Source organism: Aspergillus alliaceus (assembly GCF_009176365.1).
Source record: "Aspergillus alliaceus strain CBS 536.65 unplaced genomic scaffold BDW43scaffold_120, whole genome shotgun sequence".
NCBI classification, from domain to species: domain Eukaryota; kingdom Fungi; phylum Ascomycota; class Eurotiomycetes; order Eurotiales; family Aspergillaceae; genus Aspergillus; species Aspergillus alliaceus.
Window position 1 is genome coordinate 1 of NW_022474803.1, and position 12443 is coordinate 12443.

The 12443-nt window shown below is 40.4% G+C and overlaps 4 protein-coding genes across 4 annotated transcripts; 2 read left to right on the forward strand and 2 right to left on the reverse strand.

The window, feature by feature from the left end:
- Positions 1–563: 563 nt before the first annotated feature.
- Positions 564–3716, forward strand: BDW43DRAFT_317364 (uncharacterized protein; the record flags this gene model as incomplete). The annotated part of the gene is made up of 1 exon (XM_032048526.1): positions 564–3716. One exon carries the CDS (start codon positions 564–566, stop codon positions 3714–3716), a length of 3153 nt encoding a protein of 1050 aa, XP_031893702.1.
- Positions 3717–5346: 1630 nt separating this feature from the next.
- BDW43DRAFT_317365 (uncharacterized protein) lies at positions 5347–5703 on the reverse strand (the record flags this gene model as incomplete). The annotated part of the gene is made up of 1 exon (XM_032048527.1): positions 5347–5703. The coding sequence occupies one exon, from the start codon at positions 5701–5703 to the stop codon at positions 5347–5349; it is 357 nt and encodes a 118-aa protein (XP_031893703.1).
- BDW43DRAFT_295519 (uncharacterized protein) lies at positions 5399–6798 on the reverse strand. Its single transcript, XM_032044067.1, has 3 exons — positions 6059–6798; positions 5803–5994; positions 5399–5738 (listed from the first exon to the last, which is right to left on the reverse strand). Exons 1-2 carry the CDS (start codon positions 6255–6257, stop codon positions 5957–5959), a joined length of 237 nt encoding a protein of 78 aa, XP_031893704.1. The 5' UTR covers positions 6258–6798; the 3' UTR covers positions 5399–5738; positions 5803–5956.
- A 2051-nt stretch (positions 6799–8849) lies between these two features.
- Positions 8850–9895, forward strand: BDW43DRAFT_295523 (uncharacterized protein). Its single transcript, XM_032044068.1, has 2 exons — positions 8850–8953; positions 9006–9895. Exon 2 carries the CDS (start codon positions 9100–9102, stop codon positions 9256–9258), a length of 159 nt encoding a protein of 52 aa, XP_031893705.1. The 5' UTR covers positions 8850–8953; positions 9006–9099; the 3' UTR covers positions 9259–9895.
- Positions 9896–12443: the final 2548 nt, after the last annotated feature.

Below are 12443 nucleotides of genomic sequence, written 5' to 3' on the forward strand. Positions count from 1 at the left end.
GGCCCGGTATGGACTTTCGTATACACAAACCCAGCCCATTACTTGGCGGGTTGGGCCGGGTTGGGCCGGGTTTCGTGGGCTGGGCCTAACAAGTCTAGGCGCAATTCGAAGTGTGGAAAAAGGGTGCATTTGAAAAAGCGAAGTCTTAATTGCCTTGGGCGTATACCTGCAGGAGAAGACATGTGATGCCACATTCGGGTGGCGGATAGAATCACCGTACTTAAACCGCTACAAAGTTTAGGTAACTATGTATATCAAGCGATTTTTCAACCGCCGTGTGAACTTGAGGGTAAATATATCACCAGCTGAGCTTTTAGGAATACTACAAGAAGACAGACGTACAGATCTATACGTCCGGAAGTTTGAAGACCTACCTACAGACTTCTCGAACATACAATAACGTTATCTTTCTCCAGATGAGTAAATTCTGTATGTCTCTCTCTTGGAAGAATCTATCGCAGTATTGATGGTGTGATAGCTCATAATCGTATAGTTATGCTTCATTTGGACCTCTTTTCTTTTACCCACTTTTAGGGTCGACTTTCTGTCTACAACTTCTTGGCATGGAACAGCGACTCTGCGATGTAGCCAATGGCTCACCAGATGCTATTGCTGTTCAAGGCGAAAATGTCTCTCTCACATACCATGAGCTTATTACCCAGGCGGATATTGTTGTCAGAGCCCTCCAGGACAAGGGACTCGAGAGTGAAGAATCGGTTTGTATTCTTCTCGGACCTGGCGCTGAGCAGACCGTTGTTCAAGTTGCTGTAATCCGTGCTGGCGGCACATGTGTGCCACTTGATCCAGGTGTGCCTGATATAATGCTAAAGGATATGCTTCGAGAAATCGGTCTTCGAGTTGTTATTACAACCAAGGAGCTGGCGTCGAGGGTTGAAGAGTTCGAGATCATTCTAACTGAAGAGAACCCTTCAGGAAAAGCCAAAATGGATGCAAATCAGAATGTCTCTATAATAGCTGGCTGCGATGAGAATCACCGTAGCCACATCCTTCACACATCGGGCACTACAGGCAAACCCAAGGGTGTCCAGATTCCCTCAAAGGCGATTCTTCACCTTGCAACTTGCTTGCCAGTCTCTGTTAAAGCAACGGATAATGTCTCTTTATTCAACAACCCGGGGTTTGATTTGTCCTTATTTGAGATGTGGGTCTCACTGCTATCAGGGGCGACTGTCGTCCCTATTCCCAAGACAACTTTGACAGACCCCTTCGGTATTAAAGACTTCCTAAAAGCACAAGAGGTGACTGTGATGATAATTACTACATCACTTTTCAACGCTATCATGATGCACTCTTCTCCTGACGTATTTGGCCCTATTCGTCATATGATAGTCGCTGGAGAAGTACCGAACGCCATGACAATGCGGAAGGCACTTGAAAGCAATAGCCCTCCAAAGAACCTTTGGAATGGTTATGGGCCAACTGAAGCGACATGCGTTTCTACTCTGCACCGTGTGACAATTGAGGAGACGCAGCGTGAGACTATTAGTGCCGGTGCCCCCGTAGGCCAGACCAAATTGTACCTGTTGAACAGGGATGATGAGAAGCCTGTTTACGACAAGGAAAAGCCAGCAGAGATCTGCATTGGAGGCCCAGGCTTGTCAGCTGGATATATAGGTCGGCCCAAAGAGAATGATGAAAAATTTATCGAGATAAATATTTCTGGAAGTGAAGAAAACCGGTCACCATCTCCTGCTGACCGCTCTCCTGGTGGAAAAACAGTACGCCTATATCGGACTGGTGACTTGGGTAAATGGAGAGAGAGCGGTAAAATAGTCGATTATGTTGGACGAACGGATAATCAGGTAAAACATAGGGGGTACCGCATTGAACTAGAACAGATTGAGAAAGTTCTAGAAAAGCATGAGAGGGTGAAGGCCGCCACTGTCTTACAGCTGCAACTGGATAAGTCCTCGATGGGCAAGGATTTCTTAGCCGCCTTTATTATAATGGAAGGAGAAGAGGCAAATAACGATGAGAGTACATTAAACTGTATGATTGAATGGCTCTCATCGAGACTACCCCCCTATATGCTGCCTGACACTATCTTGCAAACAAGCGAATTTCCACGGACACCTTATGGGAAAGTTGACCGTAAGGCATTAGAAGAAGAGGCTCGACACAGGCTCTCGCAAAAGGGTAAGAGTGATCCTGAGGCCCTAAAAGATTCAGTGGAATATAGAATTTCTGGGGAACGGGACCATGAGAGAGCGTCAAACGACTTTAAGGGAACGCTTGAAAAACTTCATTTACTGCTTCAGGAGATACATCCCATGGCTGAAAACTTTGGCCCTGATGACGATCTTGAATCCCTTGGGCTATCGTCCTTGGACACCGCCCATTTTCTTGGTCTTATAAACAATAAAATACGCCCGCTTTCAATGGACCAGTTTCGCAAACAGTCTACATTTAGTGCTTTAGCACAGTTGCTAAGTTATGACTATAAGGCTAATTATGGGCCTTTGGAACTGTTGCAGTTTGAAGAGGATAGTCATCTTGCTGATGAATTTGAACTTATTCCCAATTGGAAATCAGAAGGCCGTGTCTTTATGACCGGTGGAACGGGTTTCCTCGGTGGCCAGATCTTATACCGTTTACTGAAGATGCCAAATATCAAGCAAGTGGCCTGTCTGGCTCGGGGGTACCCTAATAAGGGCATCTCGCCACTCGATAGAATACGGAAGAATCTGGAAAGGTATGATTTATGGGATGAGGTTGAGCTTGGTCCTAAGTTGCAGACGATGGTTATCGCGTTGGATGGGGATATAACCCGTCCGCAGCTCGGCATGAAAGAAACCGACTATCAATGGCTTGTCAACTGGGCGCCGGTGGTGTTCCATATCGCTGCCAAGGTTAATTGGTGCGAGCCGTATAAAACTCATTTTGCGCCCAATGTTATCGGAACAAAAAACGCGCTTCGTGTGGCCGTAGATGGCAGACGGAAAGCCTTCCATTACATATCAAGTATTGATATATGGGGCGTCTCGGGATTTATTCTGGGAACCAGGGCAGTTTCTGAGGATGGTCCGCTCAAGGTTCATCTGGCGTCGCTGGCTTTTGACACCGGATATGCTCAAAGCCAGTGGGTGGCGGACGAGATGGTTCAACGGCTCCAAAATAGAGGGCTCCCAGTGACCATATACCGACCCGGTTTTGTTGTTGGTGACAGCAAGACAGCGGTCGGGAACCCGGATGATTTCTTTTCACGAATGGTCATTGGATGTATTCAACTAGGGTACTGGCCAGAGTTGCCAGAGCAGAATATGGAATTTGTCACCGTGGACTACGTTTGCGACGCTCTTCTCTATATTGCCTCTAACAACGACAACGTCGGTCGAAGGTTCAATCTCACTTCTCCAGATCCTCAGAAGATTACAAATATGGATAGACTTCATAGGCTTATCAATGAAGCAGGGTATCCAGTCAAAATGGTGCCTTACGACGATTGGATAGGTAAGCTGAAGTCATGGAAGGCTCTTAAAGAAAGCCCACTGTTTTCTTTGATGCCGCTCTTGACTGAGCCAATTTTGCGTGGCGCAACACGTCTCCAGACTAGCAAATATTCACCTACCTACGAATGTCCCAATACTTTAAAAGTGCTTGCTGATCGACCAGATATTCAGTTTACCAGGCTAAGCCCGGAGCTGATAAAGCGATTTATCGAGTTTTGGATTAAAAAAGGCTTCCATCGAATTTGATAATATACAGCTCAAGTCTATCACTATCAGTATTTTTAATTTATGACCAGCTCTCCCAAATAACAGCTCCACTGCCTTGTTGGGTCCTCTTCATTTTATTGACTTTTCTCTTGTTAATATATCATATTTTGTTTTGTTCCACTTTTATTTCTGACTACTGTTGCTACTCTGGATGTAATCAGGAGCAATTCAAAAGTAACATCGTCGTTCCGATAGGTACCATACCCATGCCTGGGAGTAGTGTGTATCCCCTTACCCGTAGGATCGCTACCTTTTAGCGGTATTTAGAATATGCTCTATGACTAGCCAATAATGTATCCCCTAAGCGAGCGGCGGCACGCACGCGTTTTCACCGCAGTCAAAAACTTCAATTTAACCACTAATCATGCCTCAAAAAGCACGTCAAAGCTCAATGATAGCCATATAGTGGCTCTACGCACTATAACACAATATTGTTTATTATGTTCCTCATGTTTAGAATTTTATTGTTTAGGCACTAAATGAGATAGCTTCAGGCATCCTATTTGCTTGGTCGATACAAACCCCTCTCATCAGGGCTTGGTTTTTCCTGTTCCATCTCGATAAACAACAATCGCAGTATAATAGGTTAGGTTTAGTAGATTGCTTAGATATTATATGGTAACTAGTCAATTATTACTTGGTGAATGTTTTTCAGACAAAGGCCCATGCTATCTTCGACAGAGATACACATACTTCCATGATCTCAACAAAGGGAAAGATAGAATCCAGACTCTATATAGCATATTACTGTACAATAAAGGGTGGAAGTGTTAAAGCGGAGGGGGAGGGACAGTGGCAGCTCTTTCTCAAAAGTATTCCATGCATTAGATTCGGACGAGCAAAGGATCCAGTTAACCTTGTTGTAATCAGTAACAGCTCTCTTTAAATTCCAATTTATGACTCGGAAGATATCTCGTCTAATTTCCAGTTAATAATCCCTCAGATTCATACTGGCTGCATTTGTTAACGATGATAAGCATTCCCAAGTTCCCAACCCTCAAATAGCAGCTTACCCGTCAACAATTGTTTAAAGGTACTCGACTATGACATAATATCCCGTTCATGAATTGTCCCTGCTGATAGCCATATCTCCTCAAGGCGTAGGGAATGGCGTGTGTTTGCGTGTTCGCGGGAGAATTGCTCGAGATCTGTGACAGATAGACAACGTTTTGCTAATTCAAGTTGACAGAGAGAGGGCAGCTTGATTTGACACAGGACATCTAAAAGACTGGAACTATCAAGAAGTATCATGTCTCCAACATCATATAGTGCGTTTGCCCCTGAAATCACAACAATTCAAAAGGAAATATCACAGAGAATCCGGTGGTATTGTCTCTGCACAATTTCCGGATTAGCACAGAGTAAAAAAGAATACTGTCAGAGCCCACCCAGTGCTCTAACGAAATTAATGAATCATGATATTGAGAACTTTATAAAATACCGATAAGTTATACTTATAGATTAAAATAAAGATAAAAAGCTTTTATGAATCTATAAATAAACAATCTCTTAATAGAAAAAAAGATAAGAACAGACTAGAAGAATTTTTGAATACTGATTTAAAAATTATATGAGACTGTATTAGAGATATGGAATCCCTATCAAGTCGCTAACGGAACGCATTAGGCATACCAAAGCCAATAACAAAGATTGCCTGAACAGTACATTTACTGTCCCTCCATGTTGTAGTTGATAGCTTGGCAACGTGGTCCACCTGATGGTTGAAAGCCCCATAATTTAAGTCTGTCACACATGTCTTTGTCTGGTACTTGATTACCTGCACGCAGAGATCGACCAGCTTAGATTTGATATTGATCCCGGCCACATTGGCCGTGCTACCTATAATCTGTAGATTGCGATGTTTGTGGACAATCGAGAGACCTTTTTTACGGTCTCCCTGAACTGTGATAGCAGAGATAATTGCCCCGGTATCCTTAGTAATGATTCCCCCGCCCAGGGTAACCATTATGTCACAGACAGAACCGGCCAGGTCCTCTATGCCTGTGCTGATATCAGTAATCAATACATGATCCTATCTGGCTGTATATCTTCACGGGATACACACCTTTTCCTATCAGAAAGTTAGTTAGCACTGTATTTGCGACTGAGCAGATATCGCTACTCGTGTTGCTATCCGCTACTAGAGGGCTTGCCAAGATTAATGTGGGTTAGTCACATTTTATAGCACTGCCAGTGACTGACTGCACACATTTCTTAAACTAGTCGTGGAAAGGGCGCTTCTTTGGCCAGCCAGGAACTGCACCAGCTGATTAGCTTTATGGAAACCAGATCATAAAAAAGTGATAACAGGATCTGCTGACCGGAGCTCTGTAAGCATCTCCCTAGAGTAGTCAGGATAACAGAATCCTGCAAGTCACAGCTATCTAGGAGAGGGCGTGTGTTACTGGCGCTTTTCTCTGTTAAGATAATATCTTGGCTAATAATCAAAGCGGGAATCCAATTAGAACTCTGCAAATTCTGTAGGACATCCCTAGCCAAGACTCTGCCGGTTGCAGGCATGTATAAGGCTGGGTAAGCAATCAATATAGCAATAAGAGAGAGAGCAGTATAGATTAGGACTATAGATAATTAGAACAGCAGCTGACAAGACCTCGCAATATATACTTCTCATGGTAATCTTTTACTGATGCCACAAGGTAGGAGACTTACAATATAATATTAAAGTAAGAGAAAGATCCTGTGCTAGTCAGTTTCTCATTGGCTAGCGCGGCTTGATATATCTTCTATACTAGAGAATTGCTTCCCTTTATATTCTATATCTTCCAATAGCTGTTTGACACTGAACGGAATCAAAACCTAGATAAATAGTATAAAGACAGCAGCTTAGATAGTAATTAGCCAAGACCAATAAAGTCTCTCTTATTTATTCTATTGGCCTCTTGTTAAAGCACTCCAGTCTATCGAGTTATCTTGCCTGTCTATCACTCCAATACAATCTATTTTATATGTTGACCTGCTCGCTAAGCGTATTGACTAGTATCAACTCCATGAATCTATGAAGGTCTGATTCTCCTAACTAAGCGAATAATCAAGACTAAATACATAAGAAATAAGTGCCAATTGAAATAACGCAATATGGCGACATTAAAACGTATATAACCTTAATTGACCGAACGAGCGCTGACTAAGGTTGAAAAGGGAATAACGTATTTCCCGGGCGAGTGGGCCACCCGGGCGAGCGGGCCACCTCATTAAAAATTTACGCGTTTTATTGCCTCACTCAATTCAACCATTAACCATGCCTCCAAAAGGGCGTCAAAATTCAAGAGACTTAGCTGAGCAGGAGGGAAGACTACTACTTGCTATCTCTGCTTTAAAAAAGCAGGAGATTTACAATATTCGCGAAGTGGCACGCGTCTATAATGTGTCTCGTATAACTCTCTAATAATGACTTAATAGGATCACTTCACGCGCAGAAACACGCGCCAACAGCCATAAATTAACCCAGAATAAAGAGGACTCGCTTGTACAATAGATTTTATCTCTAGATTAACATAGAGCACCTCCCTGACTATCCTATATACAAGAAATAGCCAATATTCTCCTTGCTGCGCGCGGTACAGTATCTATTCAGACTATTGGAAAGAACTGGGTCTCTAGCTTTATTAAACGACATAATGAAATAAAAACCTGCTATTCTCAACACTATGATTATTAACGTGCGAAATACAAAGATTCTAGAGTTATTAAGGAGTGGTTTGACCGTGTACAGATCACTATAATACAACATGGGATTGCACAGGAAGATATCTACAATTTTGATAAAACTGGCTTCGCTATAGATCTAGTAGCTACTGCTTAAGTAGTTACTAGAGCTGATTACTATGGAAAATCGCTTCTTATACAGCCAGGTAATCAGGAATGGATTACTTCTATTGAATGTATTAATTCAACTGGATGGGCGCTTCCTCCATGCATTATCTTCAAAGAAAAGGTCTATATAGAGGGCTGGTATCAAAATAACAAGCTCCTACCTGATAGCAGGATTGAAGTTAGTCCTAATAGATAGACTTCTGATGAGATAGGTCTTCACTGGCTTAAAAATCTCTTTATTCCTGCAACTACTGGTTATACAACTGGGAAATACTGCCTTCTAGTTCTTGATAGCCATGGCAGCCATCTTATACCTCAGTTTAACTAAATCTGCAGTGAGAATAATATTATTCCTATCTGCATGCCTGCACACTCTTCTAATAAGCTCCAGCCTTTAGATATAGGCTGTTTTCGGTCTCTAAAAGGCACGTACAGGAGCTTAGTGGAGCAGAAAGCATACTTAGGAATCAATTATATTAATAAGATTGATTTTCTAAAGATCTTGTCAGAAGCTCGCAAAAGCGCTTTTACAGTTGAAAATATTCAGAATAGCTTTACAGGCACTGGCCTAGTCCCATTTGATCCAGATAGGGTACTTGGTAAGTTAGATGTCCGACTAAAGACCCCTACACCACCTGGCAGTCAGTCCACCAATTCAGCGCCTAAAACGCCCTATACTACTAGGCAGCTAGAGAAGCAGGCATCGGCAGTAAGGAAACTGCTTAAAGAACATGCCTACAGTTCTTTACCTTTACTAGAAACGCGATTAGACAAGATTATTAAAGGTCATAAATTGACACTTAATAAGCTTATTCTTGCGCGGGATAAAATACACAAACATCATGCTAAAAATGAATAGAAAGGTCAAAAGCGAAAGTACTCTACTAGACAGCTAGCTATTGAAGAGGGCTCAGCTATTCAGGAAGGCTTGGAGCGATTTCAGCGCGAAGATGAGGTCAATGAAGCTCAAGATGCACTTTCTATAGATCCTGCACTTTCTGCAGTTGGGCCGCGCGTACGAGCCCCCCTGCAGTGTTCTAATTGCCATATTCAGGGACATACTAGGGTTAGATGTCCTAATCCACTTAGTAATTAGTTTTTATATAGAAATGCAATCATTTTGTTGATATAGACCCTAGAATCTCGCCTAGAGGTGGGATCAGAGCGGAGGTGGCCCGCTCGCCCGGGTGGCCCACTCGCCCGGGAAATACGTTAGTGGTATGTAAAGTTTGACATTATATTAATCAGTAATGAATTAGTTAGAGAGTAGTTGTTGCATATCACTTGACAGTCTCTGATCACAAGAGTTATCCTTATTCAAACGGCCTAAGAATACTTCTGTTCTCTTTAGAACAGGTACCTAGAGACTTACTGCAGCCTAAGTAATACTTAGTCAGTCTTACTATAAAAAGAAAGAGCTAAGCTTAATCTTAGATTCCCTATAGGTGTCACGGTGCCAGCCCGGACCGCTTTTTCTGCCTGACCCCACCGCTTTATCATGTGATCCTGTTGTGATCTCAGGGGAAAGATGGGCAGGATGAGGCTGTATCAGCTACACGTACGTAGCCTACTGAGGACCGGATGCCATTCTGATAGGTGCTCAATTCTATGGACGACTATATCAACTATCTTGACTGCTTCTTCTTCTCTTTCTCAACTACTAATGGGTAAAGCCCTCAGGGGCTGAAGGAGTGGGTGATCCGGCCAAGCCGCTAGGCGATCACGTGTCTCCTATAGATTCATATCAGATCCTGACTGTTTACCTTCCCGCCTGATCATGATCCTGTTGTAGCTTCTCAAGCTACGTCTCGTCTATCTGCCTGTACATAGCCTGACCAGTAGCCAGCCTGCGTATTAGCTCTGTCAGCCTGCCTGCCTGAACCCGCACCCTGACAATAGGCTGGGAACTAAAAGGCCCAGCCAGCCAGGGTAGAATTAGACAGCAATCAATATTATATTGACTATATTAGTAGTGGGCCCCCGTTCGTCTAGAGAAAGCGCTCGGTTAGCCGGCAACTAGACATACATAATATAATGTGGAGATTATAAACGCATTGCTAAGATCTTGAAACAGCTAGTGAACAGCTGTATCACGGCCCCGGTCTAGATATATCAGCAAAGTAGTCCGTAAATAAGACTGATTCTTATTCTATTATTAAGACCGCAGCTATATATTCTCTGAGGCTGGCATAGTGACAGACCAGTACTTTTTGACTAATAAAACACAGATCTATCTTAGAGCATGGGTAGAGTGCCATGAAGACTATAGCATATAAATGATATAATATAATTGACCAATGGCTGGAAAGATACAATGGGCATTTGTGTATTGACTAATACTGTGATAAGGTGAGATTTCTATCCTGCCTGCCTGGATACATACATGTAGAACTTTAGGCTGCAGGTGAGCTGATCAAGCCTGTTTCTGCTAGGGATGACATTATCAGGGTCTTCAAATCGCTTGCTGCCTGGATATCCGGCCAATGGTCCTATCAACTGCAGCGTCGACAGTGCCACAAAGTTTGGAGGGGTAACTCCAAATGCAGGGGCCAAAGACTCTTATGGCTCCTGTAGCCACTGAGGCTATTTTTCATCCTCTTTTATTTAAACCTAATCCTTAACAAGTGATTTGCTATCAGGTAGAGAAAATTTTTATCTAAATTAAATTAGTCTCCTTTAACTCTTGCCAAACTTCTTTTTGTTCCTCTAGCAGACAATATATCCAATACAGCAATAAGGGAAAAATGCTGCTCAGAGTGGCAATTCTACTAAACTTTATGACTATTTAGCACACGGTGTGAACTTAGATGTCAATATTTATATATTTGTGTTGGAACATGACATACACACACACACAATTGGACACCGCTATCTGGAGACACTGTACAGGTAGCGAGAGTTGATAAAAGAGCTCAGAAAGATACAGTGTTAAAACCTTTCCGGATTTATATTCTCAGGGAATCCGTCTGATTCGCTTCGTTCATCACCACCGATTGTGCGAAAAATGCCTCCGGGCCACCTCCCGGCGGGACGGGCCGCGACGCAAACCCCTGAGCCACCGGACCACGATGAACACGAAGACTCACCACCGCGATTGTTGAGACTGAAATGTACTACCAAACCACCCAACAATTATGCTTGAGAATAAGAGAAAGAAATCAAGCAGAGAGCCACTCGCTCCTAATAGAGGAAGAAAAAGCAAGACAGGCCAGCAACCCAATATAGTAAACCAACCCCAGATGACTCCTCGGTGGAGAGTAGACTTCGGCAGAACCCACGAAAGCCCAAGCCCAACTGGGCCCAACCCATAAATGGGCTGGGCTTTGGGCCCGGTTTCGGGGCCCACAATGGGCTTTGGGCTCAACTCATGGGCCCACAGCCCATAAATAGGGGCCCATTAGGGGCCTAATCTAGGCTAAACAGTATAAGCAAGTCTTAACTTAGTAACTGTATAAGTTATATATATTCTAGCTATAATTTTAGGTATTTTTCTTATATCTTTCTCTAAAAGAATAATTTTACTATAATTTATGGTCACTTTTCTTCTAGCTCTAAGCAGAAAGAGAGATTTTATTATAAGAAAATAGTAAATACTTTATTAATAATACTTAAATCTATTATTCTCTCTACTCTTTTACTTTCTTCCTAATATCTGTAGCTATATACTACTTACTAGTAATTAGAGATTAGTTTTATTACTATTACTATTACTATTTATCTCTATTAGATTATTATATCTATTATTTTTTTTCTTAGTATTACTAATAGTCTTTATTTTAATATAGTCTAGCTTATCTTTATTCTCTTTCTTTTCTATCTCTATCTTTTATAAAGTAAAAAATTTCTTAAGATATTTTCTCTTTTACTCTTTAAAATTAAATCTTAATATATAAAGAAATATTATAAGTTTCTAAATTATTTTAGACTTTATATACTTACAGTAATAATAATAGATATCTTAAGCAGTATTAAAAAGTTATTCTATACCAGTATCTATTACTGGAATAGAGAGAATATCCTAAGTAAATAAAGTAATTAAAAAAAAGTAGATTTAATTATCTCTCCAGAATTAAAGAGACTTAGTATTAATAGTATTTTATAAGAAAATAATAAAGTTAGTATATTATTAAGATTAAGTAATATTAAATATATTACTATTAAGATATTAACTTATCTTATTACTAACCAGTTTAGTCTATACTTTATATTTATTTAATATCTTATATAGCTTTAAGCTTGGTCTTACTATAGCTTAGAAGTTAGTAAAGCCTTAAATAGTAGCAAGATATTTCTAATAGAAAGCTAGGGCTTCTTAAAAGAATTTCTAGTATTAATTATACTATAGCTTATTCTAGTTATTTAAAAGAAAGAATTAAAACTTATTATCAGATACTAGTATAATACTAATTATATAAATATATTCTAGTATATTATCTATTTATAAATAATACTTATCTAGCTTTAATTAGCTAGTTTTAAGAGACTTAAGTATCTGCTTTTTCTATAAAGCCTGCTTCTGCTAGAGCTATATTATTAACTATTTAAGATATTTAAAGAGTATATTATAGATCTTAAAAATAAGATATATTATTATATCTCAGATCTTTAATAACTTTATTATATAGAGAAAGAATACCTTTATAATATAAAGAAGATAGTTAACTTAATATTATTTTTTATTATTTAGTAATAGTTCTTTATAGCTATATACTGCTGATATATAGAAGAATTTAAAGATTAAATAGAGTTACTTTATTTAATAAAGTATTAGAAAAATAAAATTCTATTAAGTTTTTATATTTTAAATTAATATAAGCTTTAGACTATTTATTTAAAGATTCTAAAATATCTCCTGATATTAGAGACTTTTAT